Here is a 24,500-nt window from a genome sequence, read left to right as displayed (position 1 = left end):
TATACTGCCTCTCTGTTAATGAGTTTCTGATGTAGGTTAAAATCCAATTCAGGGCACCAGGTGAATTGCTTTATTTCAGTCTGGTGTCAAGATCTTATCTTGTACTTTATTGCTCAAACAATCGTTTGTAATGGTTTAAGATTGGATTTTATCCTATGTATGCTTTGATGTGTTTCCTTGTATTATGTTTTTAGACTTATTGGAAATGGTCCTAGCAGTGCAATGCAATGGACAGTCTATACATAGGGTAAATGAGTAAATTGGAACAAGTATTGCTAGAGTAGTGCCACATCCACTGAGGAACTCATAGGGGTCTTAATGCCACTGTCTTGGTGGATGTTATTCTCCTGTTCTGGTTCAACTGTCCCCTTCTCTTCTCTTTTCCTCCCCCCTCCCCAAAAAAAAAACCTCTAGGAAGGTGATCGCCTCAGTGATGAGGACCTATACAAGTTTCTGGCAGACATGAGGCGGCCATCATCTGTCCTAAGAAGGCTCCGACCTGTCACAGGTAAGGTGGGTGCCTGTAAGTCAGCCTGTGACAAAGCACTGCCTCTTGTTGGGAGCTCTGTGGAGTGGGAAATTCTGGAGCTGGTGTTGATTGTAGTAGCCATGTAGTCTGTTGTGACAAAAGCAATAAAACTCTTTGGCCAGATCCCACTTTTGCCAAGAGCAGGAAATGGTTCCTGAGAACAGAAAGCGGAGAAAAAGTCTGTCTGTGTGTGTGTCTGGGTTTGTATTCAGTTTCCTCCCAAAGTGAGGCAGAAAGATCAGCCATTACAAGAAATAGCTGTAGGTGTTTTAGAATCCAGTCAAATGAGAACAAGAGCAAATCAGCATAGTTTATTATTATTTTTAAAGTTTTTAAACCATCCTTCATTGTTCTCTGTTTGAGGTGAAGGAGGCCTCTCTATAGTTTCTGTTGTCCGTTTCCATTCCTTGTGCAAGCTCTGTGTGTGCTCATTCTTCTTTGTGATATAATAGAGATCAGGAAACTCAAGCACCCTAGAACTCTCCAGCCCTCTACCACACACTCTCAGTCTCAGAGGTCTGTCAGTTTTGTCATGTTGGCTTCTGTATGCAAACTCTCCTTATACCCCTCCCACCACACCCTCTTGTTTCTGCCTCACAGCCCAGCTCAAGATCGACATTTCTCCTGTGCCAGAGAACCCCCATTACTGCCTGTCACCAGAACTTCTGCATGTTCTGCCCTATCCTGACCTCCGAGTCCGGCCCACCAAGGAGATTCTGGAGTTTCCAGTTAAGGAAGTATACACACCGCACACAACGTACAGGTAGGTTTAAGGCAGCTTTGCTGGCCAGCGGGTGCAAAAGCAGCTCTGTTTTGTATGCCTTGTGGTGCTTAAATTCCGTGCTTTTCAGTTCTGATCTTTTCAACCTTGTGGTACTGAATTCCTCTGTATTCTGAAGTGGCAGAAACAAATGCTACAACGGCAAACTGATATTGGTTGAACAAGGTATTGGTTGCAGCTTTCGTTCCCTCTCCTTCTCCACCAGTTCATCTGTAACCTGTTTTTTCTTAGTTGCCAACAAGCTGCCTCCCTTTATAGGAAGCTCCGCGCAGGACTTCCACTCATTATCCTAGCCCTCTGTGAATAATGTGTGTTGACTCCTTAAAACTGTGTGCTCAGGAACAAAGGGATGAGTTTCTCCTTGGTTGATCTTGCAGTTCTCAGTACTAATTTTAAGTAAACTGTGACAAGCTGCCAGCTTCCTCCCATCCCCTGTCAGGCTGCAGGTTGCTATGTAGCAATATGACCACAGGGTTGTCAAGAGTTCAGCACCAAGATTCTGGCCTTAAGTGTTCAGCTGCCGCTGTCATCATACTGAATAATGACCCAGATCTTTTTCGGCACACAGTAGATAAAACGGTAGTCCTTTGGCAGCAACTGTTGCGGCTTCCTTCCAGTGTCTGATCTGGTGAAGCACTAATAATATTGTACTCTCATTCCTGGTAAGCCCTGGCAGCCAAGGCGGTATTGCAGCACAGAATGCCCATCCACACTGAAAAGCAGATGTTCAGTGTGTACACATAATGTGCTCTGTATAATGAGATCCATCTCTGATGCAGCAGTCAGTAGCCTTGGGTAAGGCAATGTAGCTTTCAGAAAGGTTACTTGTTTTGCTGATACTGCGACTTTTCTAAAGATCCTTCGGAGGACTCGCAGTTCCTCACTTCAGAAGGTGAGGATCTACATATTTAGATTAGGTCAGGCAGGTGTTGGAAAGTTCTCGTCATGAGGCTGGATGATTCTTCTAGCCTGCTGCTGATCTCCTACTGGCCACCCTGTGGATGCTATGACACAATCAGCCATGTTTCAGGACAGGTGCAAATAGTTGCCACCAAGCCGCTGCGAGCAGAAGGTTTTCTGCTCCAAAAATCACGATCCCCTCTTTGGCATGAATGTTGCTGTGGTGTCTTTGTCCAGGTCCCCCAATTCAGCTTCACAACTTTGTGATTCTTCATCTGGAAACAAGGACAAGTAAGGCGGCATTAAGCAAGCGGATCTCAAAGATCAAACCTACGTCCCCTCAAGTGGACTTCCTTATTTGTGGCCCCAGAGGCCTGGGCTCTTAGCGTATGTCCTCGTCTTTGCTTTCTTAGCAAGTTAGAGGCAGGTGTGTTGCACTTTGTGTATTGGGGATCAGACTTGTTTCTTCCCTCCTCTGGTACCCTCCCATGATTATTACATAGGTTAAAAAAAAGAAAAGGTTAAAGGACCCCTGGATGGTTAAGTCCAGTCAAAGGCGAGAATGGGGTTGCGGCGCTCATCTCACTTTCAGGCCAAGGGAGCCGGCATTTGTCCACAGACAGCTTCCGGGTCATGTGGCCAGCATGACTAAACTGCTTCTGGCACAACAGGACACCGTGACGGAAACCAGAGCGCATGGAAACGCCGTTTACCTTTCTGCCACAGCGGTACATATTTATCTGCTTGCACTGGTGTGCTAGGTTGGCAGGATCTGGGACAGAGCAACGGGAGCTTACTCCGTTGCGGGGATTTGAACCGTCGACCTTCCGATTAGCAAGCCCAAGAGGCTCAGTGGTTTAGACCACAGCGCCCATTACTATAGTAAGGGTACTTTACAGTGCTGAGATCTTGGCATGAGTGCCCTGCATCAGAAAGACGGTTACCACAACTAGCAAATGGCAGCAGCTTTGAGCCAGGAGCTGCCCTTATCACAACAACACACTAACTTGATCTTTGTTTATGAAACGTCCCCAAGAAGCACCTCTTGCCTTGCTAGTCTTTGGATCCAGAGCAGCTGTTCTGTCTGCCGAGCCATTTGCTGCTGCTGCTGCTGGGTGGCTCTCAGCAGGGACCAGATGGTGAGATTCTGCTGTTGCATGTGTGCCTGAGGGGAGAGGATATCGGTTAACCGAGAGGTGGGGGTTCTTTTATCCATTGCTTGCAGTTTCTGATGTTTTAGACCCCTTAATCTCAGTCTCCAACCCTGGGGAATTCCTCATCTCATTTTTCAACCCTGGGGATTCCTAAACCATGACTTCATTCACTTCCCATTCTGGGCCATCTATTCATACAGTTACCAGGCCTTCTCTCTGCCACTTCCCCTCACAACCAGTGCAGAATATGATCCCTCTTCAGCAGGACTGTGCCATATGTTTTCCGGTTGTAATACAGTCACAATTTCAGCCTAGTACTCTGCTTCGCCCAAGAAGTCAATCCTGGAGAGCTGTTGCAGCCATTACTAATGCTTTCTGCAAGGGGTAACATGCTCAATTTACTAGCAGTGCTAATAGAGAGAGGAGTGTGGTGCTCTTATGACAAGTTGATATCAAGAGCCAGGAGGAGACAGAGGTACTACTGCTGCTGCTGCTTACATGCAGGTTTCCCTCTATAACTTAACAATAATTTATTATTTATACCCCACCCATCTGGCTGTGTTTCCCCAGCCACTTTGGGCGGCTCCCAACAGAATATTAAAAACACGATAAAACATCCCTAAACAGGGCTGCTTTCAGATGTCTTCTAAAAGTCAGATAGTTGTTTATTTCCTTGACATCTGATGGGAGGGCATTCCGCAGGATGGGCGCCATTACCAAGAAGGCCCTCTGCCTGGTTCCCTGTAACCTCACTTCTCTCAGTGAGGGAACTGCCAGAAGGCCCTCAGAGCTGGACCTCTGTGTCCGGGCTGAACGATGGGGGTGGAGATGCTCCTTTAGGTATACTGGGCCGAAGGCCATTTAGGGCTTGAAAGGTCAGCACCAATGCTTTGAATTGTGCTTGGAAATGTACTGGGAGCTATTGTAGGTCTTTCAGGACCAGTGTTATATGGTCTCAGCAGCCACTCCCAGTCCCCAGACCAGCTGCCGCATTGTGGATTACTTGTAGTTTCCGGGTCACCTTCAAAGGTAGCCCCACGTAGAGCGCATTGCAGTAGTCCAAGCAGGAGATAACTAGAGCATGCACCACTCTGGCAAAACTGTCTGCAGGCAGGTAGGGTCTCAGCCGGCATGCCAGATGGAGCTGATAGACAGCTGCCCTGGACACAGAATTGACCTGCACCTCCATAGACAGCTGTGAGTCCAAAATGACTCCCAGGCTGCGCACCTTGTCCTTGAGGGGCACAGTTACCCCATTATGGACCAGGGAGTCCTCCACACCTGCCTGACCCCTGTCCCCCCAAAACAGTACTTCCCCTCTTGGGAGTAAATAACTGCCTAGTCTTATTTATGCACTGAGCTCGGAGAGCCCTAATCCTTACCCTCTCTGCCTCTCCACACACACCCCTCCCTGCTGTTCATGCTGTTAAAGCAGACGGTACCTTAAAAGAGATTTGGATAAGCTGAAAATAAGCTTATGAGTTTAAAACGGGTTGGGATCTGGCTTGATATTTCAGAGCAATGAGATCCTGCCACTGAGCTTTCGAGCATCTGTGTGTTGCTTTTGAGAGAGCTGGAATGTTATGCTGTGCTTGGTGTGAAGCTTTACTAGCTCAGGCCTGGATGTGAGCTTTGGGGCCCCATCAAGCTTGGCTCAAAGAGGAGGAAAGGGTTACAAGGCTCCCAAATTCTTATCTGGCTTTGAATAACACAAATTCCCAACTTAACTCCTTCTCAGCCAGCCAGCCAGCCCTCAAAACGACAGCTTCATGGAGCCCACAGGGGTTCTGTCAGGACTTTATCTGGGCATGGGAATTATTATTGTAGAATCATAGAATTGTAGAGTTGGAAGGGACCCTGAGAATCATCTAATCCAGCCCTCTACAATGCAGAAATCACAATTACATTGGCTCAGCTGCAATTCACAGCTTTGCATGGCACAAAGAAGTTCCAGTAGGGCTTCTCCTGTTCATGCAACGCTGTCAAAGGCTTAGAAGGTTCCATGATCTCTGGCTGCCTTTGATAGCAGTGCAAATGCCAGGCGGCGGCCACTGAGGCTTCTGCTGTCCATGCCGAAGAGTTTGAGGTAGTTGGGATTGTGGAGGCTTGCAACCTCCTAGGATCCGTAAATGGTGGTGAGGAAGTCACCAGTCCCCATCACCGCCAGTGTCTTTCAGGGGTGCAGCCTCTTTATCTTCCCCCTTTGCTTTCCCTGTGGCTGCTTGAGTAAGCTGAACCATCCTCCTCGGCAAGTTCCCTCTGGCTGCTGGCTGACTAGCTAGAAGCCTCTGGTGGAGCTGTGGTTTCACTACCAGCTGGATGCCTCCTCCTGTGGAGAAGGCCCATTCAATGATTGCAACTTCTATGAATGGAAGAGCTAGAGGGGTGAGGGGCAAGATCAGGGGTCAGCAAACTTTTTCAGCAGGGAGCCGGTCCACTGTCCCTCAGACCTTGTGGGGGGCCGGACTATATTTTGGGGAAAAAATGAACAAATTCTTATGCCCCACAAATAACCCAGAGATGCATTTTAAATAAAAGCACACATTCTACACATGTAAAAACACTAGGCAGGCCCCACAAATAACCCAGAGATTCATTTTAAATAAAAGGGCACATTCTACTCATGTAGAAACACGCTGATTCCCAGACCGTCTGCGGGCCAGATTTAGAAGGCGATTGGGCCAGATCCAGCCCCCGGGCCTTAGTTTGCCTACCCATGGGCAAGATTGTCTATATGAGTGCATGCCCATTGACCTATGCATGAGTTGGTTCATTGCTGAATCTGTAAGTTTGAGTGTAGTGATCAGTGGGGCTACATGGAGATGGCCTCTCATGAAGTACAGATGAGCTCAGAGTTCACTTGTCTAGGCACTTCTTCAAGCCCCCTAGAGATTTTGGAGAGCAGAATGGCAGAAACCACAAGGGGGCCAGAGCAAGTGACTTAGGGTGCCGCCTTACAGAGGAGAAGGTGGCGGATTACCTTCAAAGCAGAAAATTCCCGTCCCTTATTTTGGAAACCTCGCTCTTCCATGATAGCCAGCATCCCTTCGAGCGCCTTCACTTGTCGCACGAGGTCCTGCTGGCCCGCAAGCATCTTCTGCAACGTTTCCTTGTTGCTGTGAGCCTGCTGCCATCTTGCCAGGCTCTCATCCTATCAAAGAAAGAGCAGGAATGGTGGATGAGGAAGACTGACCAAAGGGGCTCTCTGATGAAGTTGGGACCCTGGGGGGCGCGGTGGACTAGGTAGGGAAACTTAACATTGTATGGTTGGAAGATTAGAAGATTGAAGAGGGGGAAATGTGAAAATACCCAAATATAAGCTGCTCCATTTCTTGCTGCTCCTAGCTGCATACTGGGGGGCGGGCGCGCATTGTGTTGCTGGCAGCCTTTCCACTTCCTCACTTTCTCCCTTCCAGGCCTTGGGGAAGAGGATGGGGGACTACGTGTGCATACCGTAAGGTCATGAATATAAGCCGCACTTTAATTTTTCACAGTCGGAATTTGGGGGGAAAGGTGAGGCTTATATTCAGGACAATACGGTAATATAATATAAAAACCAGCCAGTAAGCAAAATTACAGTGCACAATAAAAATCCTCATTTTTTTGTCATATCGGCTGCAAACTGAAAGCAACAGTTCAGCTGGGAGTTTTTTTTAAAAAAGGAAAAGTTTTCAACAGGCATCTGAAGCAAAGGATCATAGCTGCCTGTCTAATCAGCAAGGGGGGGGGCAGCATTTCATAAAGCTGGTCAAGGCCCTGTTGTCCCACCAACAAAATATGGCTACTGCTTTGCTCTAGTGCAATGCCTTTTAATCTGGGCTGGCGCTGTCTTCCCTCCTTCCCCTGCTCTTATAATTTAAGCACAGTTACCTCCAGCCCCTCAACAATCTCTCTGGTCTCTTCCTGCTTCTGCTGGGCTCTTTGGGTCTGACGACGCAGCTCTTCCAAGCCCCGCTCGTAGAACTCGGAGCTGCATCTGATCTTGTCAAGCTTCTGCGTTGTGGACTCGTAGAGGTCACTCAGCGTGCTGGCGAACTGCATTACCCCGTAGAAAAGAATGTTTACCTCCTGCGGAGCCGCCGGCTTCTGCGGGCCTGTGAGGATAGGGGCAAGCATGGCTGCAGAAGGCAGCAAGATACTCAGGAATAGGAAAGTCAGCATGGCTGTGACTTGCAAGCCAATGGAAAAACCGAAGGGAGTAAGCCTGCCGCTTTATATGCAGAAGCGAGGGAGGGGTCCGATGGGGAAAGAGACGATTGAGCTGGACTGAGCAACCCACTCCAGCATTTAATGAGCCAGCAGTATTTTAATCCTGGGCTCTCATCCCACACTTAGCATGGGCACAGAACTTCTGACCTGGGGCAACAGAGTTGCACAATGCTGGCAGATGGCGGCTTATTGCAGAGGTGCAGAGGCACCTAAAGGCTAACTTTGGATTCTGGCACCTCTGAAGGGTTGCAAGAGGTTGCGGGGAGGGGAAGGTGGCGTGTCTGTCCAAATGCTGGCTATGTTTATCCTGGCTGGGCTGTGGGATGGAGCAACGTGATGTAATCCACTGCCTCTTGGAGAGGGTGGCATGAAGGACTGGCGTGATGCAAAGACTTGATGCTCCAAAGGTCTCCTGGTCTTTTACCTTTATGGACTGAGCATGCTCTGTGCATATGGAACTCTGACCAACTGCAGGCAGAGAATGGGAGACCAGAGGGCAGGAAATGGAGTAGGAGCTGTTGGTGGGCTGAAACTCTGAACAGAACACATTTTAAGTTATCTGCATAGCCTGTGAAAATCCCTACTAAGTTGTACCTTAATCTTTGAGTGCAACTGATTCCCAGCAGGTGTACATTGATTTCTTTTGCAGATAAGGAAAAGGTGTTCTGGCAATCGCATCAGTTATGGGTCTCTCTGCCATGTACACATTTGCTGCCGCTCTCCATCAGAACTGTAAAGTTTCCCCTTCTCTTGCAGGAACCTGCTGTATGTTTATCCCCAAAGCCTGAACTTCAGCAGTCGTCAAGGTTCAGTCCGGAACATCGCGGTGAAGCTCCAGTTCATGGCTGGAGAGGACCCTGGCCAAGCCATGCCAGTGAGTGAGGCAAACTCCCTGTGGCTTCCTTACAACTTTTGCAGCTCCACTGGCCTTCCGGAGCAAAGATCTAGGTTGTGCTGTGAGAGAGCAAGGGAGCATCTGAATATAAAAAAGGAAAACATAGAGCCCAATATGCCATTTTGCCCAAAAGTTTAGTCTCCTAGCCAGTCCCTCTCTGTATTTTGAACTCTCCCATTTCTCTTAATTATACATAGTTTTGGGGGAACGGTTTTGCTAAGCAGATTCACAGTTTCTACTCTTTGGAGGCCCTTTTGGGTCAAGATCCTAGTCCTCATCTATGGGAAAATATAGCCACATCTGTGGCAGATCTAAGCCTCCGGGGGTGGTGCTTTCATGCTAAGGGTGGGCAGCTGGTGACCTTCCATGCTGAATTCTAGCCAATGACCGAAGTAACTCCTTCTGTAGCCTCCCTGGTTCAGGTGGCAGATGCTGCTGTCGCCACCACCCCTTTTAGTTTCTCAGGGGGATTAAGGAGAGGGCAGTGGCGTTGGTGAGGCTCTAGCCAATGTGGAAAAGCGTTGAGACATACCGGGTAATTTTTTTTTTGTAAGCAAACATTGAAAATTGCATAGCCTTTTCAGGTGGCCCTTTGACCGTCGCGTCCTCAGGCTCCCTCCCTGTGGTCTGCTGGACTTCAGCCTCCCTGTCTCTGACTAAGTCTATTTCTGGCTTTCCTAACAACCCCAGGTTATCTTTGGGAAATCGAGTTGCAGTGACTTTGCAAAAGAAGCTTACACAGCTGTTGTATACCATAACAAGTGAGTCCTAAGTAACTTTGGCGGCAGGACGGGATAATTGTTGCAAATGAGGCAGGGAGGGGAGAGTTGCAGCTTTGATCAGGATTCACAGCTCCCTGGATAAGGAACCAGCGGTCTCCCAAGCTAACTGCCTCATAAAAATAAGATTGTTCTCCTGTGCAATCTTCTTCCTGGCAGTTTTCTTTCCTGGGGAAATTAGAAATTGTCTGATGCATTCAAGATCCCCTGTGGGTGGGTGAGGCTCTGGCTTAGCCAGTGCTGGCTCCTGGTGGACCACTGTGACATCCCTCATGTATCCTGCAGGTCCCCTGAGTTTTACGAGGAGTTCAAGCTAAAGATCCCAGCCAACCTGACGGACAACCACCACCTGCTCTTTACCTTTTACCATATCAGCTGTCAGCAGAAGCAAAATACGCCTTTGGAGACCCCAGTTGGCTACACAGTGAGTGCTTTCAGAACCCATGGCGTTTTGCAGCTCAGAAGCCGAGCTCATGTGCAGAAGCTCCTCTGTTCAAAACCCATGTCTCCGGTGGCAAAAGATTTCTGGTAACTTTAAGGCTTTGATGAACCCATATCCTGACACTGTGGAAGGCCTAATAATAATAATAATAATAATAATAATAATAATAATGTATTATTTATACACTGCCCATCTGACTGGGTTTCCCCAGCCACACCCAACAGAATATTAAAAACATGATAAAACACCAGACATTAAAAACTTCCCTAAACAGAGCTGCCTTCAGATGTCTTCTGAAAGTCAGATAGTTGTTTATTTCCTTGACATCTGATGGGAGGGCGTTCCACAGGGCAGGCATCACTACCAAGAAGGCCCTCTGCCTGGTTCCCTGTAACTTGGCTTCTCGCAGTGAGGAAACTGCCAGAAGGCCTTCGGAGCTTCACCTCAGTGTCCAGGCTGAACGATGGGGGTGGAGACGCTCCTTCAGGTATACTGGGCTGAGGCCGTTTAGGGCTTTGAAGGTCAGCACCAACACTTTGAATTGTGCTCGGAAACGCACTGGTAGTCAATGTAGGTCTTTCAGGACTGATGTTACGTGGTCTTGGTGGCCACTCCCAGTCCCCAGTCTAGCTGCCGCATTCTGGATTAATTGTAGTTTCCGGTCATCTTCAAAGGTAGCCCCACATAGAGCGCATTACAGTAGTCCAAGTGGCAGATAATCAGAGCATGCTAGATAGTCTGCGGGCAGGTAGCGTCTCGGCCTGTGTACCTGATGGAGCTGGTAGACAGCTGCCCTGGACACAGAGAGTGCCCTTCCATCTCCTGTGGGGGATTCCTGTCCTTCCATCCACCTTGAGTAGTGAAGATTTACAAGGTGGGGTACAGTATCAAATCTTCCTTCTCAGCGGGCAGTATTTGATTTGCTGCTGTCCCCTGCTCAGTAAAGGCAGTCTGTGGGCAGGGAGGGGCAGGTGAAGGACTGACAAGGGAAGACATGTCATCCCGCTAGGACTCACTCAGGCCTTTTCTCTCTCTCTCCAGTGGATCCCCCTCATGCAACATGGCCGGCTGAGAACAGGACAGTTTTGCCTGCCTGTGTCTGTTGACAAGCCTCCTCCCAGCTACTCGGTACTCACCCCTGATGTAAGTAAGGGGAGTCCCTTGAAGGGCTTCTCCTTGCTTATGCTGAAATGAGAAATGTTCTCCTCTTCTTTTCCTTGCTGCTTCATCTCCAGCTTTCCTTCTTCTCTCAGTCCTTTGCAGACACCCTTTAGTGGCATTATATTTTATCCCTGTTGCTCCTTTGTAGGTGCAGCTGCCTGGCATGAAATGGGTGGATAACCACAAGGGGGTCTTCAATGTGGAGGTGCTGGCAGTGTCTTCTGTCCATACTCAGGTGAGAGGAGGTGGTGAGGTTTTCACGTTGCAAGGAATGGAATGTAGAGCCAAGTAGAAGCAGAACTCAGTTGAGCCATGTTCTTGCATGCCAGCTGGGATTTTTACTCCTGCACCAACTGTCCTGTCTCCAAGCCTTGAACTAAATTAAAGCCTGATGCTAGCTCACTTTCTAGCACCATGCTTGTGGAAAGCTGTTTGCAGTGTTTTTTTAGAAGTCCAAAAACAGCTGCCTTATTTTTCAGTTTGGAAAAATCAAGGAGCATCTCAGAGAGAAAAATGGGGTTTTCTTGGTTACTTCATCAAAACAATGCATGTTGGGAGAACATACATCTGAGCCATTTACCTCTCTGGGGTTTAGGATACTGAGCTGGACTGAACATCAGTTTGGTTCAACTTGGCAATCCTTAATCTTTCAAAGAGAAATTATCAAAGACATACAAAGCATTCTTGAGATAGCACATATCTGTTCTTCCGTTGATGTTGAAATGAATAAAGGACACTCCACATTTAAGAGATGCTTTGAAGTTACACCATAGTTTTCTTATCCTTTATCCTGGCAGGACCCATTTCTGGACAAGTTCTTCACCTTGATCCATGTGGTGGAAGAATACACTTTTCCCTTCCGCCTAAAAGACGTAATCCTCACAGAAAACAACATGGACTCCGAGCTGAAATCCAGTGTGGGCAACCTACGGGTGGCTAGCTTGGAGTCCCTGGTTGTCTTTAGCCACCAGATTCTCAACAAGCTCATCCAACTCATTGTGTACCCACCTGTTATCGCAGGGCAGATTGGTGAGTGCTGTGCTTCTCTTCCTATTCCACTCCCTATCCCATGGTTACCATTGTCTGGGCCATATTGAGCATCTGGGGTTACCATTGTCTGGGCCATATTTGGTTGAGCATCTGGGATGCTTCACAAAGGGTCTTCAAAATCTGAAATTGAAGCATTCTCACATTTTGCACAGTCATATGGTAAGAGACAGGGTTTTCCATACTGGCATCACTGACTCCAAGGATAGGGTAAGGGAAACATGGGTTGTGGTAGAATCCCAGCTTCATAACTCTGGAAGTAGAAGGATGTGTGTTAAAATGGGTCAGCTCGCAGGTTGGGAAGAGTTGAATGAAAAAGAAATACACATAAAACAAGTCATAAATATAGGAGCGCAGCATTCATTTGGTTAAATTTGGGTGGGGTTCCCAAGGAAAAAAGAGACTACTTTTGAACAAAACTCCTTTCTTAATATAAAAGTGGAGGGCTGTTATGTTAGGGGCATTTCAGTATCACAGTTGTTTTAACCATTCATCTACAGTGGTACCTTGGGATGCAAATGGGATCCGTTCCGGAGCCCCATTCACATCCTGAATGGAACGTAAGACGCGATGGCGCATCTTTGCATGCGTGGGTCGCGTTTTGCCGCTTCCGTGCATGTGCATGACGTCATTTTGAGCGTCTGCGCATGCGCGAGCGGCGAAACCTGGAAGTAACGCGCTCCGTTACTTCCTGGTTGCCGCAGAGCGCAACCCAAAAGCACTCAACCTGAAGCACATTCAACCTGAGGTATGACTGTACTGACAGTTGCTTATTACTTTTCCATTTACGTGATTGCCAGTGTTGCTGTCACAATTAAATTCACTTCTCTGAAAGATCTGCCTTTTGCTAGGGACAATGTTGTTTCCCCCTCACCCAAGTCCTCTGCCAAAAACTGAGAACTCATGGGAAGGGGAGAGGTCTTTTCTTTCAGGATCAAGAACCCCTCCTGGTGTTTCCCACCCCACCCCACCCCACATCATGCTTTAAAGCAGGTGTTGGAAGCAGTGAGCAAGAAAGATTTACGATGTGCCTTTCTTCTTCTAAAGTACAGCATGCAGCAATAAAGAAGACCAAAGTCCCATTTGTATCTGTATTCTTCTGCGCCTAATTCTAGCTACAGCTGCATCTTTCTATGTAAGGATTTCTGAAGGAAAACATAATTTTTTGGAAACACATTCACTACATTTTTGGCACAAGGTCAACCTTCTTCCCAGGTTAAACGTAGGGAAGTGTTTTCTTTTGGTTTTTAGTTTTCAGCAGCCTGTGTATTTGTCGTCCGAGGAACTAGAGATGGGGAGGAAGAACGACAAGTGGTAGACCTTGCAAACTGGGCAATAAAAAAGCCCACATTTGCTCCTTTTTTCCAAATTTATGCACGCCCTAACATGCTATGAATTCCCAAGATCAAGCAGCCTTTATCCTTCTTGTTTGCTGAAAACCATCTAACCTTTGCTTGCCCTTTCTGTTCCAGTGTTTGGTGTTTTGCGCCACTTTTTGGTCATTAACACAAGTCCACACATCTCCCCATTTTCTCAGTGAACCTGGGCCGTGCTGCCTTTGAAGCCATTGCCGTGATGGTGAACCAGATCCACAAGAACCTTGACAGCAGCCAGGACCAGCATGGCCACAACCATCTGCTGGCCTCTTACATCTTCTATGTTTTCCGTCTGCCTGTGGCAGAGCCAGGCTTACCAGGTATAGCACAGAGTGTCTAGTTCCATGTGTGTGTGAGGAGGAGGGATAGGAGCAAGTGCCTGGCTGTCATTCATGTTGCCCTGGGTGCCATTTTCCCTGGTCTGCAACCCTGGTCTGCTCCAGAGTTATGAGAGATGCCCAGCTCCTTGTGCTGATAGCAGTGCGTTTCTGTTTCAAGGAAAAAAGCGGCCTGATTTGATCGGCACCCAGCGGACACTGTGAGATGTTTGCAGTCTTGGAGTCGAGAGGCAAAAATGAGCAGTGCTCCTTCCTTCTCTGCCTACCATCTCTTTCCTTCCACTTATTCTCCTCCTCCCTCTATCTCCATGAAATTAGTCAGCAGGTTGCCTGCCCCTAAGGGATAGATGGGCATGTTCAGGGAGGTACCTAACTTGGCTCCATGAGTTTCCTCCCAGGAAAGGTCATACGTGGGACAGATGGGACTTCTGAATAATTTAAGGCCAATTGAAGCAGATGAGTCATAGCAGTAGACTAGTAGCTTTTAGGGACAGACTGCATAGCCCAAAATGGAACACGAGAAGGTCGGCAAATTTTTTTAGGGGTGGGCCGGTCCACTGTCCCTCAGACCTTGTGGTGGGCTGGAGAAGCGGTACCGGGGGGGGGGGGTGGAGCTGGAAGAAGAGGCGAGGGGGGCAAGTACTCCCCACTCCTCAGCCCCAGCCGCTGTGCTTACCTTCCCAGGGGCTGCCGCCGCCACCACCGCTGCTGCTGCTGCTTCTCGTGGGTAGGCAGAGCAAGCTCGTCCACTCCGCTCTCTGGCCCACAGGAGCACCAGGGTGGCAGCGGCGGGAGGAAGAGGCTGAGCAGCGGCATCTCTGCCAATCAAACAGCATGCCTGGTTTACCTCAGCGCGGCGCGGGGATGTCTCTGCCAATCAAATGCCGCTGAGGTAAACCAGGCGCGGCGTTTGATTGGAAGAGACATCCCCACGCTGCACTGAGGTAAACCAGGCATGGTGTTTGAGTGGCAGAGCCGCCGCTGCTCAGTCTCTTCCTCCCATTGCCATTGCCGGGAGTCTCGGCTTCGCAGCATGTTCCGGCTTTGCGGTGCGGGCCGCATCCAGGACCCAGGTGGGCCTGATCCGGCACGGGGCCCATAGTTTGCCGACCCTTGGCTTAGTGGCTACTGGAAGCTAGTCCATTAGGGCAAATGGGGTGCTTCCCTCATTTCTTCCCCCAGCCAACCCCCAACTTACAACCAGCTGGCTCTCAGCTTCTTCCTCCTTTGTTTCAGTGCCTCCTTTGTAGAGCTCAGTAGGGAGCAGGATGGAGACTTGGAGTTAGTTGGCTTCACCCGTCATTGGCTCCACTTACTGTTGACCTCCAACCCTACTAGTTTCAATGCACATCAGCTCTTTCCCCATCCCCATGTAATAGTCGCACCCCCCTTTTTCGGATCCTAAAATCAGTCTCCAGAGCATTCCCTGCATAATAGTCACAGGGGTGTCAGTCAGACTTTTTGTTTTGCTCTGAAGTGTTTTGTTTTGCCTGCTTTTGTAAATGGAATAGCTCTTAGCACAGTTGTTTCCCACCCTCTTCCTGTTCCGCTGCGGGCCCAGGCTTGCCTGCGGGACTTGCCTGTTGGCCAAGTCAGCCCTCAGCCTGTGGAGGATGAGGCAGTTTTGCACGGGGAGCAAAAGCAGTGGCAACCGAGGAGGCCTGGCTTGAGAGCCAGCGATGGAGGAGAAATGTGACAGCGGCAAGGTCCTGCCTGGAGGTGGGCAACTGGGACCTGTGGATGTGCCCAGTGCCCGGTAACTGCCTGAGACAGGGCCTGTGCAACTGGCCTCCTGCTTCTCTGTGTGGGGCTTGCAGGATTGGGTTAGAGACCTAAGCTAAGCTATGCATTTACCGCATTTCACTGCGTAATGGTCGCCACCACATAATAGTTGTACCCTGCTTTTTTGAAAAGAAAAATCAGCATTAAAAATGTGACCATTATGCAGTGAAATATGGTACTCTCTCAACCTGCGCTCTTAGCCAATATTAACAGTATCATGAGATCTTCATTCTCTTTGTATTCTTGACAGGGCCGGGGTGAGAGGAATGAGCTTTATTGGTGGTAGTGAATGTATGTATATGATGGAGGAGGTTTTTAGAGCACCCCCACTTGGAAAAAGAGGACCAACCACTTCCCTTCCATCCCCAGCCACCATCAAGAAGTTCTGATAGTGAAATGATGTCATAGTAATACTCTTAATGAGATGCATACAGGGAGATTATTTGTTGTGGTTTGCAGGAGATGGTGGGAAAGACATGGCACATATTGAAATTGGTGAAGGAAAGTCCACTTGCTTCGAAACAGGCATGCACTGGTGAGGGGAAGAGAAATTTTGGTCCTTCCTCACATCCATGATCATACATGTGAAGGCCATTGCACAGAGCACTGAAGGCAGTTCCTCTTCCCAGCTAGCAGCCCTTCCTCTTTGGCCGACACACTGCGACAGGTGGTGAAGACATCCTCCTTAATCTGAATTCTGTCATCATTGGAGTGGACATGTTCCTCACTCAGAAGGGAGACAGCATCCAGTTATGGGCTGGCTCCTTCCACCCAGTATTGGAAAACCCAGACTCCCAAGGGGCCAGGGGAGAGGGATCATTCGGCGTTTGTCCTCCATGGACTGCAGTACTATCAAAAGTCTCTTGGGGGACAAAAACAGAAAAATCTCAAGACTTCCTCATCCTCTAACTTTTCTAGCTGCAAGCGTTGGGGATTTCTGTTTTCCCCTTCTCTTGGCACCATAAAGGTAAAGGTAAAGGTACCCCTGCCCGTAAGGGCCAGTCTTGACAGACTCTGGGGTTGTGCGCCCATCTCACTCAAGAGGCCGGGGGCCAGCGCTGTCCGGAGACACTTCCGGGTCACGTGGCCAGCGTGACAAAGCTGCATCTGGCGAGCCAGCGCAGCACACGGAAACGCCGTTTACCTTCCCGCCAGTAAGCGGTCCCTATTTATCTACTTGCACCCAGGGGTGCTTTCGAACTGCTAGGTTGGCAGGCGCTGGGACTGAGCAACGGGAGCGCACCCCGCTGCGGGGATTCGAACCACCGACCTTTCGATCGGCAAGCCCTAGGCGCTGAGGCTTTTACCCACAGCACCACCCGCGTCCCTTGGCACCATGCCTGGCAGTTAAAAGTGCAGATTAGATCTGGCACCAAACAGCAGTGGAGCTGGGCAGCCACTGCTGTTCTGAGCTTCCTTCATCTAACCCCTGGAGTTTCTTCTCAGTGTAGACACTCCCTGCACATTTTCATCCTAGCAGTGCCTCTTCCACATTCTGCCTCTGGTGTTCAGTGGCAGCTCTGTGCCAGGAACGAGGGATGGGAAACCAGACTCTTGGCCCTACAGAAAAAGGAGTGGCCTAAACACAGCTACTTGCTCTTCAGTGGTCTCTGGTATGCAGAGAGGCAGGCTCGTCCTCATTTTTGAGGAAAGCGACTCAGAAATTTGGATGATGTACCCCAAAAAAGGGTGGGAAAGGTTATTAGGACTCGCCGAAAGACAGAGTATGTGAAGGTTTCTTCTGCTCTGCTGGAGAAAGGAGGATATCCATTTATGGCAGACATAGGCAAACTCCAGCCCTCCTAATGTTTTGAGACTATAATTCCCTTCATCCCTGACCACTGGCCCTGTTAGCTAGGGATGATGGGAATTGTAGTCCCAAAACATCTGGAGGGCCGGAGTTTGCCTATGCCTGATTTATGGGCAACTGACTGTACCCACTAGGAAAGGCAGGACTTGTAGAGCCTTAAACTTCCATAGGGATATTAGGGGGTTGAGGACAGAAAGTACTACAGCTTAGGAAGATGCACCAACTAATTAAACCCAACAATTAAACCTGGCCATGCCACCGGAACATGGAGGAAAAACAAGGATTGAAAAGAAGGTATCCCAGATCCTACGGGGGAAGCAATTCTGGAGCGCAGAAGTGTGTCCCAGCCAGATCACGCCCTCTGGCTGAGCCAGAAGGACTCTTCACTTGAGATGCTCCATTCTGGTGCAGGGAGGAGGTATCTAAGGATAAAATAATGGAGGATAAATTGGGATACAGTGGCAGCGCATTGTCTTCTCATGGCCATGGGAAGTGATGGCCTATTTGTGACTGCTGGAGGCGTCGTCCCTCAATAGCATTCTTCCCACCCCAATATGCCCACCTGTCCTTTGACTTAACCTAGTGGTTTGTGTGTGTTTGTGTTTTACAGAGACTGGAATGCCACCCCACAGTGGCCCCATCCAGTACGCCACCTTGTCCCGCACAACTGGGCGCCCTGTCAGCCTGAATCTCTCTCGCTCCAAAAGCATCAGCAACAGCAACCCTGACCTGACCACCACACCAAACTCCCCAGATGAAGAGGTTCAGAAGATTGTTGGCAGCAAGGTAAGCGCTGCTGAGGGTTCTTGTTGTTGTTAATTCATTTTCCCATGATGGGGGCTAAAGGTGGCTTACAGATAGAATAAAGGTAAAGGTAAAGGGACCCCTGACCATTAGGTCCAGTCGTGGCCGACTCTGGGGTTGTGGCGCTCATCTCGCTTTATTGGCCGAGGGAGCCAGTGTACAGCTTTCAGGTAATAATAATAATAATAATAATAATAATAATAATAAATTTTTATTTATACCCCACCCTCCCCAGCCAAGACCGGGCTCAGGGCGGCTAACAACCAATAATAAAAACAAGTTGATTAAAATACAATTTAAAAGATTAAGATACAATATTAAAACAATTAGGGAGCAATCTCATCATAGGAGGAGAAAGGAAAAAGAAAAAGGGGGAGGGAATCAAACTGATTCTGAGCCAAAGGCCAGGTGGAACAACTCTGTCTTACAGGCCCTGCGGAAAGAGATCAGATCCCGTAGGGCCCTGGTCTCAAGCGACAGGGCGTTCCACCAGGCCGGAGTCATGTGGCCAGCATGACTAAGCCACTTCTGGCGAACCAGAGCAGTGCATGGAAACGCCGTTTACCTTCCCGCTGGAGCGGTACCTATTTATCTACTTGCACTTTGACGTGCTTTCGAACTGCTAGGTTGGCAGAATACAGATAGAATAGGAACAGCTAAATACATAGAAGAAGAAAAAGCCCAATCATTACAAAAATGATAGAATTAAAACTATATATAGGTATAAAAGATCATACAGAGAGTTGCAATAAAAACACCACAGCACCGGCCCTTTCATCAAAAGCAGTCAGTTCCCAAAAGCCTCTTGGAATAAGAAAGTCTTTACCTGTTGGCAGAAGGACAAGGAAGAAGCCAGTCTAGCTTCTCCAGGGAGGGAGTTCCAAAGTTGTCCGAGAGCTTCATATACCTCAAGGATGTGAAGCTGGATCCATCCCTTGGATCAGAGCCTTATCTCCCCCTACCCTCCGTGGACCAGGTTTGATAGAGGAGTGGGGCAGCTTATGTGTCAGTCACCAGATGGCACAGTGATGTCAAGTGACCCCCCCCCTTTTTTTTTGCCTACTTGGTTTGAAATCAAACCACGCAGGCAAAGGCACGTTTATTTGCAAGCCCCAGTAACTAAAGGTGGTTTGCAGGTGCAAGACTTTGTGGTTGCTTGCAAACCCCAGCTTTGTCTGCCTCACGCCAGATGTCGTTTATGACTTCAGGTGGAGGTGACATGAGATGTAGGGCAGGAGAAGGTGATATGACTGAAACAGCCCCGTGGGCCAAGTGGGGAGGCCTGGATGGGCCTAATCATCTCTGTGGGCCAGAGGTTTCCCACTGGTAATAAACTATTTGTATACATCTGGCATTTTAATAATCACATAAATAGGAGTCCAGTAGTCATTGCAGTCATTTGCCATGAGTGCCCAAGCGCCACCCTCCTGGGCCCAGCACCAACATGTACCACCCTGCCACTAATCCTAATTCTTTGTTTTGGAAAAACAATTGCCTGAAATAATACTTTCCCTCTTTTGAAACATTGGAGGGTGATCACTGCCATTAAGATTCTTCAAGGGGCAGAGTATGTGTGGTGTTTTGTTACTTGGTTAGCCCTGGTATGCAAGATTTTTACAAAGGAAAGTACAGCCAGTGCGGGGGTGAGGAGGTCAAACTGGATCGGGACCATGGCATGAGGTGGGTGGGTGGCTGGGTGAGTGGTGGTCTTTAACCCTTTGCTTCTGCTGTTGTTCTGATCAGAATCACCCCCTCCACGCGCATGCTTGCTGTTCATAATTGGAGGAAAGCAGAGTGGGAGACAGTATAGATCAGTGGTTATCAACCTTTTTTTGGCCATGCCCCACCTAAGCTTCTCTAAAATCTTGATGCCCCCCCAACATATAATTTTATTTTAATTTTAAAAATGTGTATGTCACAATATATATACACTGTATATGAGGCCCCTAGAACCATAAGAAATGCAAAAAAACACTGTTAATAATTCATTTTCAAATTGCCCCCCTTAAAATCAAATTGCCCCAGGTATAGACCCTTACAGGTGTTCATGCCATGTCCTCTCCTATTATTTTGTCCTGCTTCCCTGACTTCCCTACAAACTGGTGCCCCACTCAGGTGCATTCTGTGACCATAAAACATATGGCACACAACCCCCCTAGTCAATGGGCTTTGTGGCAATGGAAAACCTGGGCTTCTAATGCATTATGATGCTTTGTGTGCGTTCCTTTTGGTCACTTGCATGGAAATTGCAGGCCCTGGTTTAACTAAGGCTCCTCCTCCTCCTCCTTCTCTGCGATCACAGCAGCAATGGTTGTGGCTCTTTACCCTTGGTTTCTTGGTTCTGATTGTTTTTCCTTTCCTGCTCTTCTCTTGCACGCTACCCTAGGGGATTGACCGCTCTCACTCCTGGGTCAACTCAGCATATGCCCCCGGAGGCCCAAAGTCTGTGCTTCGTAGGAATCATCCGAACTCCAGCATGGATCTGAAGCAGGTGCCTTTGCCTTTCCCCTCCCCTCTCCCTGGTGCTCCGACCCCTTGCTCCTCTCCTTGACTTGCTCACCAGAGTGTGCCTGCCATTAATGCCTGCGTTGGGGTAAAGAGTTATGTTTTCCCAGAAGGTTCGAGTTGGTGGGGGGCTGTTGAGCACCACAACAGGCATCAGGGGACATGTTTTTCATGAAAAAATGAAAATGAAAGCTGCCTTCTTGGATTGACCTTTGAAATTTCATCTGCTTCTCTTTTGCCACTCCAAAAGAATAGCATTACAGTCAAACCTCGGTTCCCGAACGCCTCTGTTTTAGAACATTTTGGCTCCCGAACGCCGAAAACACGGAAGTAAATGTTCCAGTTTTAGAACGTTTTTCGGAAGTCGAACATCTGCCACGGCTTCTGCTTGAGTGCAGGAAGCTCTTGCAGCCAATCGGAAGCCACGCCTCGGTTGTCGAACATCTTGGAAGCCAAACGGGCTTCCGGAACGGATTACGTTCGATAACCAAGGTTTGACTGTATTATTATTCGTGCCTTTTTGTGACAGAACTCACCTCCAGCTCTCTCTCTCTCTCTTGTTCCCCCATGGCAGCCATTTTGTGCTGGTACCCACAGCACTTTGATCCAAATAGGAGTGCTGGCACCTCATTTTCTACCCCAAAGCACTGATCGTTATTAATATTAATTATTATTTATTCTGTTTATATTCCACCCTTCCTCCCAAAAGAGCACAAGGCAGCCTTAGGTTTTAGAGGCGTAGTCCCAGCGTTATGAGGTGGTACAAAGAAGGTTGCACTGCCTGACACGGGAAGCATAGTTCTGATATCAGTAGCCTTCCGTCATCTGAGGTTTGGTAATGTCAGGGGAGAGGTTTGTTTGCAAAGGTCTGTGCAAGGTTTTATTTATTTTCCTCACGCAACTGACCCTTTTGTGCTCGCTGAAAGCAGTTTGGAAGAGCGATTGAAAGCAGTGCAGACATAATGCTGTCTGACACCCAGGGTGCAGTTAGGAGCCTGGGCAGCACCTCACCTCCTCTGCTTCTTCCTGGGTCAGGGCTATCGTGAAATCTCCTTTATGGATTATTTTATAAATGCCACCTCCATTCTCTTCAGGCTTTGTGATCCTTCCATGATGGATCACAGTTGGCAGGATTCTTTGCACTTGACATTTGGTAACCCTTCCTGGAAGGCGGAAGGGGCAGGGGAAGATGGCAGGTGGATCATGCATGCAGAGGAGCGACTGGCTTGGTTTGCAGGTCTAATTTGGGCCAAAGCAGCGACTAAACTATTGATGCAGGAACTGCTGCTTGCCAGGGGCCACACTTCAAAGCGGGAAGGGAGAGTGGGAGGAGCCGTTGTGGTGCAGTGCAGAGATTGTGGAAGTTGGACTAAGGGGATTTCAGTTAAAAAAACACCTTGTCAGCAATTATAAAGTTTCCAGGATATCCTTGAACCAGTCTCCACCTCACAACCTAACGTGCCGCAGGATGATGCATGAGAATGAATAGGGGTTAACCCCATGTATGCTGCCTGGAGATCCCTGAAGAAAGACAGAAGCAAAAATGTGATAGATATTTTTTTTAAAATGTCTTTTTGTTTTAAGGAAACAGCAGCGTTGATTATTTGCTCCCTGGCTTTTTTGAACTTGCAGCCTAAGCATATGTGAGGTTCAAGGTTTCCAAGGTTCTCTCTGCATCCATATAATAGAGTAGCCACCTTCCGAAGTCCTTCTGCACAGTGAAATTAGGCAGTTTCTGGGCTTGCACAGCTGCTTCCTCCACCATGCACAGCAAACATATGGCTGGTATTATGCTTCTCTGTGAAATTGTTAATGTGTGCTGGACGTTGGACACTCCTGTTACATGGGAAAGATGCGTCTCCCCCACCTATCCTATTCTATCCTATCCTACCCTACCCTACCCTCAGCAGTCAGTGAATATTATTGGGAAGAAGCCATAACTCGTGTGATTTTATGTAGCATTCTCAGTACAGGGTGTGTTAGGTACAGTTGTACCTTGGTTTGCAACCGTTTTGGATTACAACCACGTCAAACCCTGAAGTGTGTGTCCCTTTTTTTGGATTACAACTGATTTTTTTTTTTTTTTTGAGGCCCCATTGATGAAATCATGCCTTGGGTTTCAACCTGTTTTGGTTTACAACCAGACCTCCGGAACGGATTATGGTTGTAAACCAAGGTATCACTGTATTTTCCTTATCAGAGCTCTCTAAATTGGGCAATTGTCTTTCACTCTGCAACAGTGCCATCTAATGGCAGCTTTGTGGACTGCAGGTACCTGTCTCGCCTAACTGCTGATAGTTACACTTGCTTAAAAATAATAATAGCTGCTATGATGAGAGCGCATCCTATGGCTATAAGCAAGCGCTCTCCATACCTTTGCTGTACGTTTGCCTTCTAATCTACTGAACTGGACAGCAGTGCACCACTAGAGAGGCAGGCAGGAGTGGAGGCCTTGGTCTTTACCTAAAGCACCCCATGGACGCTCCTGCTCTTCCTGTGTGCAACAAGTACTCATCCTGCCAGGGCAACAGGTTGATTACACTTGGTGTTTATTACTCTTCTTGAACGTGCTCTCCCCTTGTGTGTGGGAAGTCGTCCTGTTTGTTAACTGAGTTGCATATAAGCATTGGTTTGGCCTATCTGGTCTAGGTTGAGCAGCCCTGAGTTTGGTGACCTTGCAAATCCATTCTAGACTCCTGCTTCCTTCCAAATTGTGGTTTGCTTTCAAATTCTGAGCTCCTTCCTCTCATTAAGGAAGCCGGGCACTTTTCCTGCAAACCATCACCTCACTCCTCCTTCCATCCTGAGTAATACCTCTTCACCACCACTGTGTCCTCTTCTTTTCTCTCTTGCTTCTGCTCATCTCACAGGCTGCGGAGCGAGCACCTAATCGTATCTCCTCCTATCTTGAGAACTCCACTTTTCCTCCAGCCACCCCGATGAGATCAACAACCAAAAAGGTAGAGAGAGCCTGGGAAGCACCCCAGAAATTTCGCCCTGGAAGACAAACTTAAGACTAGGATCCTATGCACCCTTGGGAGTAAGTTGCATGGATTTAAGTGGAACTTCCTTCCAAGTAGACATGCATCGAATCCATCTAGCATAAGCAGTGCTTTCTTTTTTTCTAAAAAAATGTTTAGGGGTACTCTCATTTTCCTACTCATATTGAAATACTGTCCCTCAGTGAGGCCAAACTTAGATTCGCAAAATGTTGAGGGGTATGCATCCCCCCAGAAAAAAAGCACTGAGTATAAGTATTTGGTTCAGAAGCAAGTGGCGCTGGTTGTTGTGAATGTGTAACAATGTTATGTGCTCTGAATAGGCAACAGAAGCGCAGGCAGCTCTGCGATGTGGCATTGCCTTGGGTAAGCCCTTTGGGTGGAGATCATGTATCTGTGGTTGGTTTCTGCCATGAAGAAATTCAGGCCCTGCTGATTTTGGGAACCAAACCAATTAAGTCATGATAAAAATCCCACGCTCCTCTGAATGCTATTCCGCTTGCTCTCATACTTCCATTTCTACTTTCTTTCCTTCAGTGTTATTTGCCATCTTTTTGGCTTTTTCTCGCAGAGCTGCTGCTCTGAGTCTTCTATTCATAATACACAACTCACCTGAACCTTCCTCCCATGTCTATGGGAGACATTCAATGTGTCTGCCAGGAATAAACATGTAGACTTCTCGCTTTTAGGCAGTCCTAGATGGGAGCTGCTCCTGGCTGGAGCTCATTGGGAGGGAGGACAGCTTGAGACTCTTGGCCACTTCAGCTTTTGTTATTTCACTCATGACATATTTAACATTATATGGAATATATATATATATATAAAAACCCAACCTAATCAAGAGGAAGGAAGTGGGTCTGGGCTGTCGAGTTCTGAATGCAGAATGGTCCAGAGTCCAGACTGTGCTGTTGTATCCAGATAATAGTTCTTTGAGAACTACAAGGGAAAGTTGGATGCTGATAACTCTGTTTAGACATGAGAGCAGTTTT

General features: G+C 48.1%; 1 protein-coding gene across 8 annotated transcripts in view; it reads left to right on the top strand.

Moving 5' to 3' along the window:
- DOCK6 (dedicator of cytokinesis 6) overlaps positions 1-24,500 on the top strand; it is a 103,981-nt gene that overhangs the window by 30,474 nt on the left and 49,007 nt on the right. For 4 of the 8 annotated variants that reach the window (XM_053372177.1, XM_053372179.1, XM_053372178.1 and 1 more), the window contains 12 exons: positions 415-508; positions 1,130-1,292; positions 8,330-8,447; positions 9,159-9,229; positions 9,533-9,671; positions 10,731-10,832; positions 10,999-11,085; positions 11,648-11,879; positions 13,435-13,593; positions 17,814-17,989; positions 20,394-20,498; positions 23,383-23,472. In XM_053372177.1, coding sequence (XP_053228152.1) covers positions 415-508; positions 1,130-1,292; positions 8,330-8,447; positions 9,159-9,229; positions 9,533-9,671; positions 10,731-10,832; positions 10,999-11,085; positions 11,648-11,879; positions 13,435-13,593; positions 17,814-17,989; positions 20,394-20,498; positions 23,383-23,472 — 1,536 coding nt within the window. The remainder of the gene's footprint in view (positions 1-414; positions 509-1,129; positions 1,293-8,329; positions 8,448-9,158; positions 9,230-9,532; positions 9,672-10,730; positions 10,833-10,998; positions 11,086-11,647; positions 11,880-13,434; positions 13,594-17,813; positions 17,990-20,393; positions 20,499-23,382; positions 23,473-24,500) is intronic. The other 4 variants (XM_053372180.1, XM_053372182.1, XM_053372183.1 and 1 more) reach the window with 2 other exon arrangements.

This window comes from Podarcis raffonei, chromosome 17 (genome assembly GCF_027172205.1).
Source record: "Podarcis raffonei isolate rPodRaf1 chromosome 17, rPodRaf1.pri, whole genome shotgun sequence".
NCBI classification, from domain to species: domain Eukaryota; kingdom Metazoa; phylum Chordata; class Lepidosauria; order Squamata; family Lacertidae; genus Podarcis; species Podarcis raffonei.
This window is presented reverse-complemented; position numbering and strand designations above follow the sequence as displayed.